The sequence below is a fragment of the Ischnura elegans genome, chromosome 13, assembly GCF_921293095.1.
Source record: "Ischnura elegans chromosome 13, ioIscEleg1.1, whole genome shotgun sequence".
In the NCBI taxonomy this organism is placed as follows: domain Eukaryota; kingdom Metazoa; phylum Arthropoda; class Insecta; order Odonata; family Coenagrionidae; genus Ischnura; species Ischnura elegans.
This window is the reverse complement of record NC_060258.1, coordinates 16950145-16972508: the sequence shown is the minus strand read 5'-3', so window position 1 is coordinate 16972508 and position 22364 is coordinate 16950145. Positions and strand designations below refer to the sequence as shown.

At 39.4% G+C, this 22364-nt stretch overlaps 1 protein-coding gene across 2 annotated transcripts in view; it reads right to left on the bottom strand.

The window, feature by feature from the left end:
• Positions 1 to 22364, bottom strand: part of LOC124170125 (mucin-19-like) — a 51494-nt gene that overhangs the window by 8169 nt on the left and 20961 nt on the right. For both annotated transcript variants that reach the window (XM_046548814.1, XM_046548815.1), the window contains one exon: positions 10568 to 10845. In XM_046548814.1, the coding sequence (XP_046404770.1) occupies positions 10568 to 10845 (278 nt within the window). The remainder of the gene's footprint in view (positions 1 to 10567; positions 10846 to 22364) is intronic.

Sequence of the window (22364 nt, the reverse complement as noted above, 5' to 3'; positions counted from 1 at the left end):
GACGTCACCTATCGTTAGCAAAATTCAGGGACGGCTAAAGGTTGCGAGTGAGAAAAAGGAGGGAAGACAGGGAAGTGAAGAGGTGTCTGATTTCTCACCTGGTTTATGATCACCATGGCTTAAGGTCTTTCAATCACAGCCTTAAGGTCTGTGTGTCGTCATGACACATGGACCAAAATTTGCGCTTCGAATATACGTGTGCAGATAAATGCAAGGGCAGTGTCTGCGAGTGACAGACCTTGAAGTATGATCGACGAATCGATTTTTCTTTCTTTTGATCCGTCAATCGTGGTGATCTACAATCAATTTTGAGGGGTTTTTAAGGTTTTACGACAAATTTCATGGCTATTTCCAGGTTTTTTCACGGTATACAAAATTCACGGCTTATTCACGGTTTTAAGGTTTTCACGGTTGAGTGGGAACCCTGGTTACAGCGTAACATTATCAAGGGGAAGAATTCCAGGCAAATCAACAGTATAATAATAATTAGAGATACGTGAAAATCGCAAATGCGATAAATGCGATGTGCACAAATAAATGCGACATAGATGCGATGATTGGACTTTTATGATATTTTCACGCAAATTTGCCTTTTCGACGGCAAAATTCGTACATTTTGTGCCGAGAGCAGTCTTAAATGCTCTGCCGACACTCACCGCTTAAAGTATGTGAGCGACTGGCCAGCTACTAGTTGTCTGGGACTCTATATGTGGCCGCGAACTACAAGTGGGCACGGGCAAGCTACACCACCGCCACTATATGTCTTATTCCTTAATTTAATAATAATAATAATAATAATATATTTATTTATTTTCTGTGGCAAAGCCACCTCAGAAAAACAATACATTTACATTATAATATATCAGTCGGCACTAGTGAATACAAATAATAATATTATAGATGTGCACATTTACATTACATATGATATTATTTAATAGTGTTCAAGAATATACAATATACAAAGGTGGGAAAGACTTTTACAAAGAAAGAGTTTTATAAAGATATTTCCAGTATTTATATTTAAAAGATTCTATTGATTTCACTCGGGTTAAGTTAGCTGGCAGAGAATGCCATAATTGTATTGCACTAACAACAAAAGATTTTCCATATACATGACTTTTGTGTGGTGGAAAGTAAAAATAAACTTGTCGTCTAATTTTTAATGAGGATTCAGTAGTCTGTCTTATGGGAAACATATCATACAGATAAGCTGGCATATGATTACGTATTAATTTAAAAATGAACAATCCCAGGAAATATTTTCTCCTAAGAGTAACTGGTAGCCATCCAAGTTCCCGAAGGTGGGGACTGATGTGTTCAAACTTCCGTTTACCATAAATAAATCTGGCACATGAATGCATTAGCCGTTGGAGCTTAAGGTTTAGTTCCTCAGTAAGGTCATAATAAACTAAGCAGCAATAATCTAGATGAGGAAATATCAACGTGGAAATAAGTTTCTTTCTGGTGTCCAAAGGAAGTAAATGTTTATATATTTTCAACTGATATAGTGTGGAATTTATTCTGTTTGAAATTTGGGATACGTTATCTTTCCAGGAAATATTATTACTAATAGTGACACCAAGATTACGAGCAATCTGGGAATAAATAATTTCATGATTATCAACCTTTATTTTTGGTATTTGGTCCAAATCAATACGCTGAAGCATACGTGTGCCTCCCATAATTAGGGCTTTAGTTTTGGCACCATTTAAAATGAAATTATTTGATGCAGCCCAAGAATGCAGTTTTAGCACGTCAGAATTCACTTTGCTTACGGCCTCTGCAATTTCTTGGGGTTTACAGTGGTAGTAAATCTGTAAGTCGTCTGCATAAAGCATATATCTACAATATTTCAGTTGCTGAGGCAGATCTAGAATGTAAATTGAGAAAAGAAGTGGCCCAAGTACCGAACCCTGGGGAACTCCAAGTGTGACAGAATTCCATTCTGACAATTTCCCGTCATGTCCCTTGACTGCTTGTTTCCTACTATGAAATGCATTGATTGCGATTCGTTACCCACCATTACTGTATTCATATGTATACAAATTATTTGGTTTCAGAAATCCCAGTTTAGACGACTTAGGCAATGGTCAATTTTATCCTCATTTGAAAAAGGCCAGATTGGTGCCCATGCGATGCCACTCCACATGACGTCACAGGGACCTAGTTTATATACGAGTAGGTAGGAGTTTTACATCGTCTGAGGTTACCAACTCATGCATGAGGCACAGAGCTCAAAGAAACATCTCTTAACAATCACCTATTAAAATTGCCTATAGTCGGAAAGTTTCCTTCGTTTGATAGGGGAATAATAATCTTTATTTGAGCCAAGCTATACCTGGTAGCCGGATACTCTCCTACCTGCTAGCAGCCTGCATCACGGCGACGCACATATCATCGCCCCAAGGTCACCTCACACGGCAACAGTGGGAACCAGAATGATGTCACATGGGCTTTTCCCAGCATTCATACTTAGCCATTGCGTTTTCGCACGCTTGAAATTTTTCACTTTTCATTTAATTGCGAAAATTAGATATCGTCATTTAAAAATCTAAAAGCATGAAATGCATACTCCAGGAAAAATATTCTTTTGTTTTAGGCAATAAAAAATAATAGGAAACCACCCTATAGGCGAACTATCCTGTATATGGGCATAAACAAACGTTGAAATGATAGAAAGAAGACTAAAGAATGTTTATAATGCAACATAAGTTTATTAAACTATTAATATGATTAATAAATCAGCAAGTTTAGTTAATTTATTGTCATTTTTTAAGAATAATAACAATTTAGTTAAAAATATTTTTCACAGCCTCGGGCGATGCTGAATGAATGTCTTTTACTAAGTCCTATTAAAGAAAAGTCCTATCCTCTTGCGGATAGTATAACAACAAGAGCTTTCAAAATAGGGCAAGAATAGGGCCATTTGTGAAAAATAAGAGTAAATGAAAGGAGGAAAATATAAAAAAATAGTACAGTGGAACCTCGATTTATCGTTTTCCAAGGGGATGGATGAAAAAAATGATGAATGCGGGAAAACGATCAATGCAGGAAAGTTTGTCCGGGTTGCCTATGTCCCAGGAAACGCAGGATTTTTGCGAATTATGACATTCATTAATGGATTCAAAAAAGATATTAGCTTATTACAGGAATATTATTCCTGTATCGAAACACTAAGGTCATATTGTTGATTCGGATTATATCTCTTTCAAATATCCTGAAGGAAAACGCCGCCTTGCTAAAAAAATGTTTTACTCCACTCGGAATTTTCACTGCTATTATGCATTTCTGTCCGATGTAAAAATTCTTATCCATCAAATGCCATTTCAAGTACACGTATTTACGAGAGAAATGTGCGTGTTATGCCTCAAACAACTGATTTCGCCGTCACAGTGATTGGTAATAGGATGTATCAAGAAGGCCAAAAATAGTTTATTATTTGAAATGTTCCTTTCTTGCAATTAAATTTTTAATATGATTGAGGCAATGTGGCGTTAATCGTCATCGGCACGCCCACCTAATCTTCGGCTTCATCCCACTTCTTGCTTTTCACCAGGGATCTCACTCTACCCCGACCCCTGCCGTCATGTACTAGCGGACATACCGAGGCGTGCTGTAATATTCACGCATTTCTAGCCCGGATTCTTTTCTTCGTCTTCAATTATTTTCAGTCTATCTTTCAAAGTCCTCACTTGTGTCTTCGGAAGGGCCATGGCCCGAAGACGAATAAGAATAAAACTAATAAAAATGAAACCGGACTCTATTGAACCCACACGGAAAACACTCGCCGGCTTTAAGTCAACCCTACCTGGAAAGTACGGAACCACTCGTACGAGGTGAAGTTCGGCACTAATGCTATCGCGTACGGCGTAAGCAGGGCTTACTGCAGAGGGTGAAGCATGACCATAAGACTGCGCAAATTTTTTTATTCTATGGTGAAGGCAGCTTACCCACTCATTTGTAACAATAAGTAGCGTAGCTCCAGATGAGCAGATGAATTCAGATTGCTAGTAGGGAGAAACAAAATATCCTGAGAAGACATCGCTTCGTTAGCACCTCGGACAGGTGAGACTTGTAGCATAACTCGTAAATTGTAACCAGACGCCCTGTTTTCGAAAAAAATCCGCATCAACTGCCGTGAAGCTCACTATCAGCTGCGAGGATATCGATATTCGCCAGAAATCGTATTATTCCAACTATTTCCTTGCTTAAAATGGATAAATAACGTTAGAAATACGTAGTGTTTGGTATCATTCTTTTTTGAATTACGTGCACATCACTAATAACTCAATCTAATAAAAGTATAATACCAATTGCCGAAATTCATTTTTACACACCTTTTGGGCTAATCGGTGATTCATGCAGCAGTTGACCTCCAGAGGTGGGGATCTTTGAAGCAAGTCAGCTAAAAAAAAAGCCAGCGGGCGAGAAAGGGGGAAGCGTGAAAAAGGTTTCTTTTGTTCTCGAGTAACTTGATATTTTCTTTCGAAGCTAAGGTCTTCGTAATACGATCCTTGCTCGAGCTGGAACCGTTTTTTTATTTCGGAGAAGAGGAAAGCTTCAGACGGGGAGAGGCGAGTGCAGAATGGAGGGGGATACCGGATCTTGGGAAATGCGATAATGTGACTATCCCACGGCACTCAGCTTCTCCCTATCGTATTTCAATCTCCTGGGGAAGATTCAAACTTCGTCTCTCTCGTTATTAGCCATAAACAACACGTTGTAAACACTTCGTCTTATTTTTGTCAAACGATGAATGTGGGAAAATTATACGACGGGACCGCGATCTTCAAACGATCAATGCGGGAAAATGATACTTCGGGGAACGATAGATGCGGGAAAAAATTACATTGTCTTTATGGAACTTAATTTGGGACCAGGAGCGGCGAACGATGAATGCGGGAAAACGATTAATGCGGGAACGATAAATCGCGGTTCCACTGTATTCTGAAAACTAAATATTTTACTTTCGTCGTGAGTATAGAGTCTTATGTCGCCGACTCGTGGCCCAATAAAGCGGCATGCTATCCCAATTAAGCGGAGAATACTCTGGGATATTCCTCTATTGGGTTCTGTTCTTCAAGATCTGCCCCAATTAAGCGGCTGCCCCAAGTAACTGGTGGACCTATAAAACGGAATCTATTGTAATTACTGATAATGGCTGGTGGAGCATACAATACTGTTCTGGTCAACGGGAGTCCCTGTGGCTCAAAATTTCCAGCTCTTCCAAGGTGTCTAATCTTCATCCTCTCTTCTCAAAGTGCAGAATAGTAGAGATGAAGTCACATATCACATGTCCATAAGATGTTCTGCAAATTGTGAGTGATCTTTCCCCTGTCTACGACACATCTGGTGCTAGGCTACCCTCATGGAAAAACTCCTCCCTGCTTGGCCGATGTAAGTGCGCTATTAATTATATTAATTATAATTCAAGAATGATTCATGTGTTTTTCCAGAGAAATTTTTTACAAAATTCCAATTTAATCTTATGTGATTACCGGGATAGATATGAATTTTGAAACACCGAAAATTGCTTCAATAGTCGCACATTATGTTATGATAATGAATTCTCAGGTAAAGAAAGAAAGGGATGGGAACATGTAATGGAAAAAGGATGAGGACAACGGTGCTGTAACAGGTGGAAAAAGCCAGGAATCAGAGGGTAGAAATGCGGCCTGACTCAAAACGCATGTTCCTGTCTCTTTCCTGCTATCGTGTGAGTGTATATCTTTCCTTTCATTCTTGTGCCCTTGTCCAATTCTTCCACTGGTGATCGGTGAGCTGCCCCAGTGCCATCTATTGGTTACTCATGTGGGCCAAAGCAAGGGAAATTTTTGTATATAAACCGCCGCCGAAATCATAGTAAATCTATGTGTCCTCATAGCGCAATTGGTAAGGCACCTGGCCGGCAACCAGGAGGTTCTGGGTTCAAGTCCCAGTCAGGCCGCATTTTTACCCTCTGATTTCTGGCTTTTTACCATCTACCACAGCACCTTTGCCCTTGTCCTTTTTCTATTACATGTTCCTATCCCTTACTTTCCTTACCACTGAATATAATACTGTCCCGATCTCGTCTCCAATCTTAACTTTAAAGTTCCATGCAGACCCACTCGAACGCATTCGCTCCTCCATGTGCCCATTCCCAGATTGTCACTAACCAAACGTTCCATCCTCTCCCGCCTCTCTTCCCTCATAAATTCCCTTCCAGATCACATTGACCCGTTCTCCTTTCCAAACCACTCCTTTACAAACCGCGCTCTTTCCTACCTTAATGTAAGCTCTTAAGGTCAAAGAGCTACTTACTTCAATGCATTGTTATTTATTTAAATTAATTATGTTTGATTGTGTTTGTGCTTTTATGTTTGTTATACTGTGCCACTATAAAATGGCAAACTATGCTGTATGTGGACAATTTGATAAATAAATAAATAAATAAATATTTGTACATTTGTGCTTAAGGCATCGTGTGAATGAACGAAGTAATGTTACATTAATAAAACAGTACACTCCCGATAATCCTAATGGGCTAATGATGGGGAGAGACGGCAGGAATAATCGAGTGGGAGAAGGGGCGAAGAACGCTGCAATTGAATCGCCTCACGATTATTTTTTGCGAAGGTGGTGAGGAAGCAAAGCAAAGTGCTGAATATCCCGAAGTTGCAGTCGTAATGGAGGGAATTGAAATGGTTTTGACACGGTATAATTTTGAAAATGGTGTAATATTGTGAACAAGTGGGGTGTGTATTTTGAAGAAGGGGGGAGTGAATTTTGTGCTTCAATAAGCATGAATGTGTTGACAGGTTTTAGTTACATGTTTTTTAAATTTTGGGTTGTTTTGTTGCTTCTTTGAATTTGAAAATGGATACTAAGTGAACTTGAAGAAGTGTCAATTTATTTTCATAGTTACTGTTCGAGATGTGTTCTGTGGCACATTTTAGCGAGCAAAATTTTAATAATAATTTTCAATTTCCAATTTAATATTCTTGTACTAGTCTCTAGTAGTAATCCATTGATTCAAGATAAATAATAAGTGAAGGTTTAACTCGAAGGCGTTGGGGCTTCGATTGTAAAATGTAGATTAGGATATGGTAACCAAATTGTTTATAGTTGCTTTGTCTATAAAAGTTGAGTTTCGAAGGCTTTTAAAAGAAAATGTTTTCAGTCCCTTACAACATTTCTTTTAATGGGGCTAATGTAACAATTAACTTCAAGTTTTATTTGCGTTGAGTCTGAGAATGTTGATATGACAATTGATGGGAGAGGAACAATGAGGCAATGAGTGATAGTGGACGGAGATTGTTGTGAACAGCAAAGAAAAGGGAGTGGGATTGTAATAGTCACGACGTGCGCATGTTTTTTGGACCTAGATTCAAATTATAAAACGTGAAATACAGCGTAGAAACAATATTTATGAACCATTAAAAAGAAGATAATAATAAAACGTAACAATGCTGACGTCACTTGGCATTCTATTCTTTGTGTTTTTGAATCTAACTTGAGTCAAAGAGTGCTCGACATTTCGATTCTGTTGTCTTTTCTAACACTCCAATGTTACAACAACTTTGTTAATGTTTTTGGCTGCAATTTTTATGAGTTAAGGTTAATAAATATTGTCTGATATTTCTTCTAAAATAATTTTGCTTCCAATATTTTAATATGCATACTTCACCAAACCAAATGTTTTAGAAAAGTAAGGTAACATACGGAAGGCGAATAAGTTTTGATGATTTAACTCTGAAATTATGATATAAATAAACTAAAATGCCATGTGAAAGGAAAGAGGGCAAAATGTTATGCATGTGTATGAAGCTAAGTGCATTGACCTCGGTAAAATATAGAATTGGAAAGATTTTGGAATTTCCTATGGTGAGCGCTGAGACAAGAAGTACGGGGGTTGGCCGGGACTGTGAGCAGGTAGGAATGCCGAGGGGAGAACGAGAAGGGATCAGGGGAAAGCGCTTCTGTGGAGAGATGGCAATGGTGCGACGCACTTACCTACCCATAAAAATAAAATGACCAGGGAGGGGGTAGCATCTTCGGGACAACTGCAATCTTATGAATGTCGGGAGGAAAGTCCACGCAGTAAATGGTAGTGATGGGTCGATCATGAACGATTCGATCAAAAAGATTGAATCACTAGGTGAATCAAATGACTCATGATTCATTTCATTAAACAAGTCGATCATCAATCATCAATCACTCCGACTTCCGGTTTCATATTAATCATCTCGGTTTCCGGTTTGTTTCAAAATTTGGAACGATCGATGCTTGATCTCTTTTCCTCAGGGCAGAAATAGTTGTGAGAAAATTAAATACTATGTTATGAAGAACTGAATACTTGTGTAATCCTTTTTCTTAAATGTTTTCCAGCAGTTATCAGTATTAATAACACCAATACACGTAAAAGGAAAATATTAAGATGACTCCTGTAGGAGAACGTTAAGAAGTAGAAGTTAAAGCTGGTTACATTTTATTGTGCCGTCCATAAAATTATCCTGCAGATCAGATTCATGCATAGTGTGTGGTGTATTTTGTGTTATATTTTCATCAACTATAGTTAGAAATTATTTTATTAGTGTTAAGAAACTGTGGCAGTTTTGCCTTCCCAAATATTTTCATGACACTACTTCCTTCATTTTTGAAATCTAATTTACTCATCTAGGAATTCACAATCAAAATAGTATATGAAATGATAATATGGATAGCAATCAGCGTTACCAATGCTCTTCGCAGATGAGGCAGTATTTATTCGATTATTCAAAGTGATTTATTACATCCATTGTGAGTCTTTTCGATCATGATTCCTTTTGAGTCTTTTCAATCATGACTCCTTTGAGTCTTTTCGATCTTGATTCCTTTGAGTCTTTTCGATCTTGATTCATTTGAGTCTTTTCGATCATAGTGATTGAATCAATTGATTGAATCACTTATGTGACTCGAGTCAAAATGATTGAATCACTAAAATGATCGACTTTGCCCATCACTAGTAAATGGCCATTTGGGACAAAAGGCCGAAAACATGAGTTAAAACATGTCCTAGTGTAAAGGAATTGAAATACGGGTCATGAAATGCAAAAGATATTTCCGACTACTGAGTTACAACGTTAAAAAAAGTAAACATTTTGTCAGCAATACCATTCATTCTGTTAAAAGTTTATAAAAACGACCAATGATGCAGAGCAGACAAACAATCCTATTATCATTTTGGTGTAGAATAAGACAAAAATGTTACAAAAAGAGAGGCTAAGATATATTATAGATATACAATGAATATATTTATGAATATGATACCGATAACAATTAATCTATTTCTTATTCCACATACAACGAGTGAAAGCAAATAAATTTCAATTACCAAAATTCAGAATTCAAAAAATTATATTTTCACCGAGGATTACGGATAATTTTCGCAGCGAAAGAAAAAGAAATGCGGGTTGCATAACGACGGATTTTCGGCGTAGCAGATGTCTTTCATGAAAGCCATTTTTTTTTATTACGAAAAATGAGGTAAAACATACTAATTGATATTTTTAAATGGTTTGTTGGTAAGTCAAAACACAATTATAGATATGAAAACGTAAAAATTTAAATTCCGACACTGGGAAAGAAATTTGCAAATAAACCCGCATTGAATGGGTTAATAGGGGCAGAGTGCACAAGTCCCGATAAGTCCCAATTAACCGGAATCTACTGTACGAACCTCTGGTTTTTCAGCCCCGTGACCTTCATAATAACGAGACGGTACTGTAACTATTGATTACCTGAGTTGAGAAAAAACATCCGATAATTTTTGGGCATATTGTTAGGGCAACAGCTCAAGGTAAATAAACAATATGTGTCGTCCGCCAGATTGTGTCGGTACCTTAATTATCGCTACAAATACTCTCATATCGAGCCAAAAGTAGACTCATATTATATTGTCTTTAAATTACCTCAAAAGCGGTCTGACAAGATAGTAATAAGTACGGAGCAAAAATGATCATCGACGTGGGAACTTACGTTGCATCATCAAGGTTCATCATTTGCTTTCACCTTCAGTAGTTAAGTTTATTATGCGGCAAATAGTGGCATGAAAATATGTTTTCTATGCATGTTTTGCATGGTTATATGTAAACGAAGTATTGGTTTCCCAAAAGTATACCAAGTGCCAAACTTGAAAAATATTATCATATATTCGTAGAAACAAGGTGCATGTATACCGCTATGTTGTTCTTATTAGTTCAGTCAATTTTACTATTTATTTAACTTGGTAGCAATAAAGTGGTAATGTTATTACCTTTCTGCTGTGTCTCTGTACATTTTAAAATGATTTGTGTGAGGTCGTCTCCCTTAATATCCATTGTATCGCAGATTTTTTAATCGAAGTGATCAGCAGACGATATTTAGCTGCCATGTTTTTGTAGGGTGTAGGGCTGATTCAACTACCCTACATCAGGTAGGGCCCGTTTAGCTCCAAAATCGGCCATATGTAGGGCTAGATGTGGCTTATGTAGGGCAAGATCGGTTTATGTAGGGGCTGATGGTGTATCCAGGGTCGACTAAGATTACAGGCCTAACTATTGATTACCTGAGTTGCTGGGGGGCTGATTGGGGGCATGGGGCGTGATGGGGTGCTTGGCGTGCCCCTTGGTCTTGGACGTCTTCCCTTGCCCCAACTCGGCACACGCCACCTTGCTCTCCCGTTCAACCAGCTTCCCCTTGTCCTCCACAGGCGGCAGAACCTCCACTTCACTCTCCATCTTCTCCTCGTCCTCCGAACTCCAATCGGACAGGTTCGGCACCTCACAGCAGCTGCTGTCATCGCTAATTATGTCGCTCTCGTCCGACATGAAGGCAAACCTCCTCCTAGAGACGGGAAAATTTTTCAATTATTTTTAAGGATGAAACGTTCGAATACTCCAATCATCAAATACCGCATATCATGAGCATAAATTAACCCTCCAGCAGGTGTGCCATATTCTCTGACACTTGATGGCGCGTGTGGCACTCAGTGGAACACTTGGTTTTCCTCCGATATTAATAAGAAAAACTCGAAATAAGAAGCGTACATTCATGACCTTGTTGGAATAATTGGTGCGTTTGGTTCACTGACCAACTACTATTAATAACGTGAGGCCAAAGCGGCACAATGTTGCACTTTGTGCCACAGCACACCCGCTGGAGGGTTAAACTATTTGATATTAGATGACATATTGCAGGGGTGGGTAATTGTTTCCGCTTGAGGGCCACTGTATGAGCGGAGGTTATCAGAGGGATGCACCGTTTACAATGATCGTAATCATCAGTTAACATTGACTGTATTGAATTTCAGAAAATATATAAATAAGGTATAAGGACGATCTCTATTTTTCGCGATTAAATGAAAAGTGAAAATATTCAAGCGTGAGAAAACGCGACGCGTAAGTAGGAATAATGGGAAAACTCCATGTGACGTCGTTCTGGTTCCCACTGTTGGCGTGTGAGGTGACTCTGGGGAGAGGCTTTGAGCACTGATACGACACAGGATGCTAGCAGGTAGCAGAGTATCCTGCTAGCTTGTAGCGCTTGGCTTAAATAAGCATTATTATTCCCCTATCAAACGAAGGAAACTTTCCTACCTAAGCCAGTTTTAATAAGTGATTATTAAAGAGATGCTTCCCTGAGCTCTGCGCCTCATGCATGCATTGGTAACCTCAGACGATGTAAAACTCCCATCTACTCATATAGAAACTAGGTGCCTGTGACGTCACGTGGAGTGGCATCGCATGGGCGCCAATCTGGCCTTTTTCAAATGAGGATAAAATTGACCATTGCCATTCGTCTAAACTGGTATTTCTGAAACCAAATAATTTGTATATATTATGAATACACTAGTGGTGGGTGAGGAATTGCAATCAATGCATTTTGTTTTCTTTGATGAAGGAAACTACCCTATTTTATAATAAAAATTAAATACACCCATGTCTCGTATAGCGCAATTTCGATTAGCGCAATTTCGATATAGCGCAAATTCGTTCCTCGGGGAAACATTGCAACGCAGTGAAGCCTAATCACAAATCTTAAACGCTCTCATGATAAAACGTGAACTTGCTCTAAGTACACACGAAATTGCTATCATTTTACGCATATTAATATTATTGCTTGCCTCAAATCTTCTTTTTTGTTTATTATTAATCGAAATCCGTCGCTGTGCAATGGCCAAAAGTATTACTCGTCATTAGGTCCAGATAGCCGGCCTACCGAAGTAATTTATCTCGTCTCCTTAGCAGAGTGATAATAGTTAATTTAGATCATTAATTAAGCGTGGGGCTAGTGGACATGAGTTTTTTTTTTTTAAGCAATACTGTTTGAGACGTAATTTTTACCGTCATATGTTATCGGGCGATTGACTTCCAGGTAGAGGGTCTACGCTAAAGCCGTCAAGGTCATCGGATTTTCACGGGGGAGAAATGGAGCGGTTGCCGAGTTGCGTATGAATGGCATGAACACACAAAAGGGTCGGCTATAGAGTCTCAAACACAATGGCTTCGTTCCCTCCCCGCAGTCGTAGGCCCTCTGCGTCTCAGGAATACAGTTCAGCAGTAGAGGGTGATTTCGATAGAGCCATACAGAGTAAAAACCAAGAGAAAATGGCAAAAAATAGGAATGCGGGTAGAAAAATCAAGAAATTATCAAGTAGAACCATAAACCTAGAAGAAAAATTGAAAGAGGTCAATTGCTTTGAAAATGGAGAACGTCAAAGCGATATTGCGCGGAAGTTTAAACGCACGATGCCTTATTCTGAATAAAGACGAAGTTAAAACATCAGTGACCTCAGCCGCACCAACTTTAACCAAGCGGTCTACACATACGGAAAGTTCATAGTGAATCAGTACAAAAAGACGAGAGTGGCAATCGCTCCGAGACATTTAGTGAAAGCTCCGGTTGGTTCCAGTATTTAAACGGCAAGCAGGTATTTGCAGTGCGGCGATATCAGGTGAATCTGCAAGTGTTGATAACGCAGTCACCGCAACATTTTCTGATGAACTCCAAGCTGTGACTGAAAGTGGCTCCTTTCCCCCTCGACAAGTTTTTAGTGTTGACGAGACGATATTCTTTTGGAAAAGAATGCATTCTCGTTCATTCATTTTCAGGGAAGGAAAACCTGGGTCAGGTTTCAAGGCATTTAAAGACTGTTTCACGTAGCTGCTAATGACTCGTAGGACTTCAAATTAAAATGATTTAACATTCATAAACTCCGCTAGCTATGAAATGGCGTTCAAAGTAGCATTTCCTTGTTATTTCAATGAGCGACAAAAGGGCCTGGGGGACACACAATAGTTGTTTTTAGACTGGTCTGAGAAATCGTCAACTGCCGGCAATGCATTACGAACCCCTGCGATAGCAGATGTTAGCCCACCCGCACGACAGGAGCGAATTTCAAAAGCACGTAAGAATTTTTTTAACGCGAATAAAAGTATTGGAAAGCTTGCATACTATCTTTAAATATATTTTAAACTATAAACATTCATATAAATAATGTTTTCTGAGGCTATTTATGGGAATATATATGTTTTAGAGGAAATTCAATACCCAAGACCTGTGCTGCCAGGAACGCATCCCTATCTTCCCTATGTTAAAACTAGGGATGAGTCGATTCCACTTTTTTTCGATTCCGATTCCAATTTCGATTCCTTCAAATCGATTCCCGATTCTCGATTCCGATTCCATCGATTCTTGTTCATTCTAACTGGTGGGATTTTGATTTATCTGTAGCATTGCTGTCATTAAAATTTAAGAATTGAATGGAATAAAATAACTAGGGATGGACAGATCCAGGATTTTTGGAGCGAGATCTTTCGAATCGGATATTTTCGAATCCAAATGCATTATCGAATTCCTGCCATTAAACAAAGTCATTATTTGTTTATTGTGGGTACATACAATCAATGGATTGCTTCTTAGATTTTCATTCACATTCTAATATTATTATGAATTAAAAATTATTTTATGGGCTTTCAAGTTGTTTTTTAAAAACATCTTCACATACTCAGGGCCTAAACTGTTATGTTTGGGTTTGGAAATGAAAATAGGAAAAATCTTAGGATGAACCACTGACCAGTGGCGCAGCGAGAGGAACATAAATATAAAAAACACAATTACTTTCCTTCATAAAAGGAAACAAAATATTTAAAAATCATGAATTTACAAAAATGAAAAAAATGAATCTTTGAAAAATGAAGTTTTTCTAATATGAAGGGCGTTAAAATTAGTTTGAAACTGTGTTTTTATATTTCGGGGGGTGAGGTCCGGACCATCCCCATGGCTACGCCACTGGGAAGGAGCACATGAAGGAGAGGTGGAGAGGAAGGAGCCCGCTCCCTCCGTATTTCAAACAACAAGGCTACAAATGAGGGAGTCGGACGAAGAAATCAGATCTTGCTTCAGTGACGTCGTTGCCTTCAAAGCGAAGCCGGGCGCGCTACGTGATATATGTAGTTGGCGTTTCCAATCCGTCTCTAATTGTTTGAGGGGTTAATGCTACGCTTGTTTCTTTGAAAATTATGCTGTTTGGACAATCAGTAATGTGTAATTGTAGAATTGTAGATAGAAAACTGAGTGGCAATCAATTAGAGCTGAAAAATAAACAGAAATATCGTCAGGAATGCATCTCGTTTGGTCTAATTCTTTTTTAAATCCCGTGCATAGCATCTAATTGTCGAAGCTATCAAGATATCTTCGGGCCCAAAAAGTCACTCCCCTAGCATTTGTCGTCTAGAAACAGAGAATTGAAGCAGGTAGGCCAAAAAAGGTCAGTTGGTGAGGCGAGTTAGGGATGAAACACGCTTCAATTGTTTTCATGTGATTTTATATTTTCCTTAGAAGACAATGATTTTTGGTCCGTGTGATTTCGGATACAAAAAAAAACAACAGAGGCACGGCTGGTGGACGGCCGAGGGTGGTTTTCTGAAATCTGCGGCGTAGTTACTTTTGACGTGGTTATTATCCTACGGCGCTGAAATTCCTCCGATGATTGTTCAATCTCTTGGGAAGAGTCACACTATGTGCCAGTCGTATTTTGCCTTTTTTATTTTCTGGCTGAAAATCCTGGCCACGGCTGAAATTCTACTCGCAACCTCTGCGAGAGCTTTCAAACAAAACGGTTCATGAGTAGGACAAGAATCGCATGCGACGACGCATTCGAAGAGAGAATCGGAACTCTTTCCACCCTGATGGGGCATTGCATTCACTGAATCTATTATTTAAAATTTCGGATCCAGATCCGATGTCTTTCGCGACTTTGGATCCGATGAAGGGCAATATCCGCGGGTATTTGGATCCGAGGTATCCGATCCGACCATTCCTAAAAATAACAATAGCCGCGGTGGCTACATTCTCGTTTGGCCGCGGTGGCTTAACAAGAATGTAGCGTTCATGGCGTCGATACATACCAGAGCAGCCTGGCGGGTGCGCGGTGGCGGCCGAACGCAACCTGTCGAGTCCGCCCGGAGGCCGCGGCGGCTTATGCCAAGCAAGTATCAACTTCCTCAAGGGTTGCATTGATGAAACTGGGCTATACAAACGCGAATGTGTCTAATTTTTTTATTATTGACGCAGACGCGTGTTAGTCTAAAAAAGTTACGTATATAAAAAAACCCGCTCTCAGCGCGTATTTATAAGAAACTTTTTTCACAGGAAAACTCGCTCTCTGCACGTTTTTATTATCATCAGACTTCAAATATCATTCGAAAATAAAAAATATATATTTCGATCTATAATATAGTAAATTCCGGTTATTACGCGCCTCACTTTACCGCGGTTTCGGATATACCGCGGGTCTCACCATGTCCCCCGAAATAATTACATTGACCTTTTTTTTGGGGTAGGTAACTTTGTGGCGAATTTTATCTCGGCGTGTCTACCGACGCGTCGCAACGGCGCTACTTCAAGCGACTGTATTAACGCGGTTGGCGACGTATTCCATACATTGTTTCGTAGCCATAAAAAAAAACTCGGTAATTCCTGATCGGTCATTGTGTCTTGTGAACTCGAGCTGAAAAGTGTGTTGCACGGCAATAATAATTTTCGAGATTCAGGGAGATTGAGATAATTCTCTTTCGTACGTTCGCACCGCGGCGCTCAAACCAAGGTATGTACTCAATGCCCACAGGCTTCGAGCATTTAATGATGAATGAGCTGTTTTACCTTTGCCTTTGGCTTAATATTAATATGAAAATTACTTTTTTACGAAAATTTTCATTGATTTTAGGGTAAAAACGATGTCTGCCCAAAGGAAAACTTACACAATTAAAGAAAAGTTGGGCATAATCGACAGAGTGAAACGCGGTGATTCAAAATCAAGTTTATTCAGGGAGTTTGGTGTTCTTGAAGGAACTATTCGTGGTTGGATGAAAGAAGAAGATAAATTACGATCATTCGTTGATCAAGTGGATGACGAAATAGGACTTGATAGAAAAAAGGCCAGATTGAGTGCTGCTGGTGATGTGGATGAATGTTTGTTCACGTGGTTTGTTCAGAAGCGCAGTGAAGGTGTTCCATTATCCGGTCCACTTTTACAAGCACAGGCAATTAAATTAAATAAACAAATAGGTGGTGCTCATGATTTTGTTGCTTCTGCTGGCTGGCTATCGAGGTGGAAAATTCGCCACGGGGTAGCGCAAGTTAACATGCAAGGAGAATCTCGTTCCAGTGACAGTGAAGCAGCTAGAGAATTCTGTGGGACTTTACGCAAGATGATTGATGAACGTGAGTACACTGAAGAGCAATTGTATAACTGCGATGAAACCGCTCTCTACTACAGATTGCTTCCAACACAATCACTTGATATTAAGAAGTCGGCAAATAAATCCGGAATAAAAATGAGCAAAGAAAGAGTGACTTTATTACTGTGCGCTAACAAATCAGGAAGTCACGAGTTAAAACCTCTGTGTATTGGTAAAAATCGAAGTCCTCGGTGCTTCAAGCACGTTAATATGAAAGCACTACCCATAAATTACAAAAACAGTCAGAATGCCTGGATGACTCGAGACATTTTTTTTATCTTGGTTCAATGAAGATTTTGTTCCATCGGTTAATAGCCACTTAAGATCAAAAAAGTTAGAAGAGAAGGCACTATTCCTGTTAGATAACTGTTCGGCCCATCCGTCTTCTGAGCTCTTGATAACGAGGGATGGCAAAATAGTGGCTTCGTTTTTACCAAAAAATACGACAGCTCTTATTCAGCCCATGGACCAAGGGATAATCAGAGCATTTAAAGCCCACTATCGGCTGGAATTGCTCACTAGTGTCATAAATTCAGAACTGCAGGTACAAGAATATCTGAAAACAGTCACCCTGAAGAACATGGCTTATAATATTGGTTTGGCATGGAAGAAAATAACTTCAGCTACAATCCTAAATTGCTGGTCAAAGTGCGAGTATACAACGGGCGATAGCATGGAAGACGAAGACGAGTTTTTGGGTTTCACGGAAGAGGACGCACGTGAAGCTTCAGATGTTCTTTGTAATAAACTATTTGTGAGTGATCTCGAGACCTGGGTTCGCGAAGACGAGGAAACTCCTGTATCTGCTTATAAGAGTGACGAAGAAATTGTGGCTGCGGTCCTGAGCCGCGCAAAAACAGCTGCATCATCGGAAGATGAGAGCGAGAATGAAGAAGACGAAAGTGAGGTCGAGATGCCAAAAATTGGCCATTTATTACATAATATAAGTGAATTGATGAATTGGTTGGAGGGACAAAGTGATTGCGATAGGATTCATCTGTTGCACTTGCAAAGCATAAAAAATTACGTGACAAAGAAACGCCATCAACTATCGCGGCAAAAGAAAATATCCGAGTACTCTAGGAACTCCCGTTAAAGTAGAGCGTCTAAATCATAAAATAAATATTTATATAATGTATTACGCAAATAAATTGGCTATAAAAATTACCTTTAAGGGTTTTTTTATTGCTTCCCACGCAGATTCCCGTAATAACGCGGTTGTCCGATAACGCGGGTGTAAACTATGTCCCCCTAGACCCGCGTTATAACCGAATTTTACTGTACTTTAAAATTGGTGGTCGAGATGAATTCTCCGAATGTGATTCATAATCGCAATACTTTGATTTGCCGTGACCAGCGGCTAATAAAAGAACGGAAAACGCATGCATTGCTTCCCGATCCCGAGGTTTCCAATTTTTTTTTTCTCTTAGAGTTGCTCATGATCACGCGCCATTTCAGGGTTCGTCGGTTTGTCGCTCTTGCCGACATTTTCATGTTTCGGAGGCCGCTTAGGTATGTTAGTCGCAGCACCCGCGTGCCGGGCGTATCCTCCGCGCGGGCAAGGCTGACACCGCGGCCGCTTAGATGTGTGGCAGCCTTTGTGCCCCAAACTTATAGTCTGTGCTCAAAACATTTATCTTCCTGGAATCGATGGAATCGGAATCGACTTTAGGCGATCGATTCTCGATTCCGATTCCGTGCCCGAGAATCGGTGGAATCGAGAATCGACATTTGGAATCGACTCATCCCTAGTTAAAACGCTCTCGTATAATGCAAATTCGTATAGCGCAAAGACCCCAAGGAACGCATCCCTTGCACTATACGAGACATGGGTGTAATATGTAGTGTTAGTTATATTCATTTTATTTATTAGGTAAATTTTATATTAATTAGATTTCTGGCTGCTAGCACATTAAATTATATGACTGATTTAATGAGACAAGTGTACCCTATCGCTTTATTTTTAACCCTGTGTCTGGTCATCACAAAGTCTGTGGCAAGCCAAAATTCGTCTACATCTGCACTATTTGGGGGTGGCATGAAAGAGATGAACATGTAATCATTTTTGGAAGTGAGACATTACCTATCGACGAGCTATTTAAGTGACATTACATATCGGCAGGACGAAAAGTGTTACAGTAAAACCTCTTTATATAGTAATGGAGGGGACCAAAATTTGGGCAATTTGATGTATGGAGGTTCACTATAGAGAGGTTTTAGTGATATGCACCATTTTTTCATATGTATCGGAAATGAAAGGCACCAATGTCTTTTAAACTATTATATTTATGTGTTTAAACAAACATACATGCATTAGAGAGCATATATTCATTATTTAATAATTACAGAAAGCGAGTGCTATCGTATGATTTTTACCATGATTCGAGAGAAAACGATGTGATCTTTCTTAATTCAACAGTCACTTAAAATGAATAGGATAGTTGGATATCATTTTTTCTTATTTACTGTTAGGTATGCTCTCATATGGAACAAAATGGCCACAACTAATGATTAACGGGAGAATTACAGCACATCAAAGGTGTATAAGAAAAATAAGGGTGAAACATTTATTGCTGAAAATGTCATTCCATACACATAATCACAGCTGCATTAATGGTCTCTAGTTGTCTCAGTACGATTTGCAGAGGTAGTTAGGCCATCTCTGGGGTGTCTCCTTGGTATGATAAGTGGAGGTTTTACGATATATAGAGGATCACTACATAGCGGTTTGCTTATAAATTTACATGTAAATCAGACGGGACCATAGGGCTGGTATGAAGGTTTATGATGTAAAGAGGTTCACTACATAGAGGTGTTACTGTATATATTAATGGCTGCTGAGAAAAATTTAAAATTTTTATGACACTAATATATTTCAGTGATGCCCATCTCTTGCTAATGAAGTGATTAGTTTTTCAACTGTCACTGGTTCCTTGTGAGGAAACTGAATATTGGTGGTCTCTTTGACATATGGTAATAAATTATTCGAATTTCTGATACAAACCACTGATCGGCCATGATTCTCTTTGACACTGGAACGACGGAGTGAGACAGTGAAAATCGTTCCTTTATTTATTCATCCAATTCCAACTAACACGCTTCCCTCTCTAACAAAATTATAAAATTCACTTTTTTTCTCCAGGTTTTCACGGTCTAAATGTCATCAAATTCATGGTTTGTACATAAACCATTTTAGGAAGAAATATTGATCACATAACAATCATCGGCCGGAAATTAACTACAAATTAACGTACTCGACAGATGCCGTGAGTGCCATCCCGTGGATCCTGAGACATGTGTGAATGGATCCAATGGGCAGGGATTCGAGTCCTGTCACAGCAAGTCTCAGACTCCCACTCAATCTACCGTATAAGTGTGTGTAAGAGGCGCACCCCTATTTTGAGCATCGAAGCTGTGAAGAAAAAAATTTAGCGGCATTTTTTTAATACAATTGCGTGGTGTTGCAGACGTATGCCAGGAATTTCGACAGTTATCGAAATATTCTCTTTCAATACCAATTGAAAGAGGAAATTTTGATAACTGTGGCGGTAATAGCGGCATAAGAGGGAGTAGAAAAAGTTCTGATCCTCCCTTCACAAATGCCGTTGCTCTACGACGCTTGTCCTATTCACGAACAATTTTGTTTAAATGCTCACGCAGGAGTATTGCAATAGAATTGCAGCCGTGGAAAATTTTAAGGCGCATAGCATGAACCTTCCCAAGAGCTTGGACAACAATCGGGGCAATCTCAGCGCCGTGGGATAATAACCATGTCGTAGATTTAACAGAACTACACTCGGCTCTCCATCAGCCAATGCCTCTGCTGTTTTTTTTTTCCTTTCCGGCCCCACAGGAAAATATCAAGTTACAGGGGAACAATGGAAACGTGTTTCATCCCTACCCCGTCATACCAACTAACCTTGATCGATCTCCCAGTTTCTGGAGGCCAAATGCTAGGTGAGTCATCTACTGAGCCCAAAGATATCTCGATAGCTTTCAATAATTGTATGACACGCACGAGGTTCAAAAAAAGAAAGAGATCTAATGCAACGCATATCTGACAGAATTTAAGTGTTTTAAGCTCTAATTGTTTGACACAAAAATTTATAGTTTCAACAAGGCTACTAATATTCAAAATAGTCCTAACAGCACAATTTCGGAAGAAACAAGCGTAGCATAAGCGCATTCAAACAAGATGAGACGGACTGCAAACTTCACGCAACGCAAACTGCGTATATCACATTGCTGTGCCTCCGCCCCTTTTCTTTGAAGGCAACGACGTCACATGCAAGATCGGACATGTTCGTGCATTGCTCCTTAGCTCGTAACCTCGTTGCTTCAAAGATCGCGCTCCTTCCCCTGGACCTCTCCTTCCGCGCTCTTCACTTATAAGCATTTCTGATTTCTTCCATCCACAATTTAGTCCAAAAATGAACACACTTGTTTGAATTTTTTAAAGCGTAGGTTTTGATACAAATATAATTTTCAGTTGCAATAATCCTCATATCAGCGTCTGAAGATGATTTTTGGAAAATCAGGTCCTCAGCGTAATGGAAATTACTCGGCAAGACAGATATTGACTATTGACCAGGTATGTCATTCAAAAATACACGTTTCTCTACGTTTGTTAACCGATTACTATATGCAGTATAAATGCCGCGGAATGCCCACTCGTGGCAGTAAATTTAGCACGCCCTCCAGAGCGAAAAACCCTGTGCAATATTTTCCATGTTCACCTCTGGGGTACTGACGTGACGGAGCGATGCTTACAAAAAGCAAACAGGAGCATTTTAAAAATACGTCACTAAGGGAGAAACTCCCCATGTTTCTGACCTAGGATTTCAGATGACTGACTCACGCTGAAAGCCAAGGCCACTCAGTTCCCCTTGGACTTGCGACCGGCGAAGGGGAGGGAGGGGGAGATAAGAAGTTTGTGTAATAGGCTGCAATTTCTGGGAAAAAAGGTGCGCTTCTTAAACGCGCTTATACGGTAATTACTCATTATTATGGCATGCACTGAAGTCCAGTTATAAATTTGCAAAGTACAGCGGAACATCATTCTGACGCCGGCAGTAGTAAACAATGCAATGCACAATTTCACGCACAAAATAATCACAAACTCAATAAATTGATGGCATACACTTGAAAACGTAGTCGTAATTATCTAAACACGGATAGTTCCTTGTTATGCAAGGCATATAATTTGCAAAATACTAACTGACAGGTGGTCCGGAGACCAACAAGTAATTAAATCCCACAAAAAAATCGTTGAAGCTAAATAAATCAATGGAAGAAAGATAAAGAGCTAATGATACAGTATATTCTAAGCTCTCACCTTCGAGAATAACTTACAGTGAGTCCTCTTTTAACGTCACTTACTGTTCATGAAAAATGTGACAATACAAGAAATGACATTAATCGAAGCATAATATCCCATAAAAAAACAATGTAATAAGTGAATATCGGCTCCTAGACCTCACAATTCCTACACGAAAAAATTTTAGCGCATCATATATGGCGCATTTTTTACGATGGGAATGCCAAACTGTGGCATAAATACAAGTTCCTGTCTTCATCGGCGACAATAGCAGCACTGACGTAAATCCTTCTCCATTTTTGTAT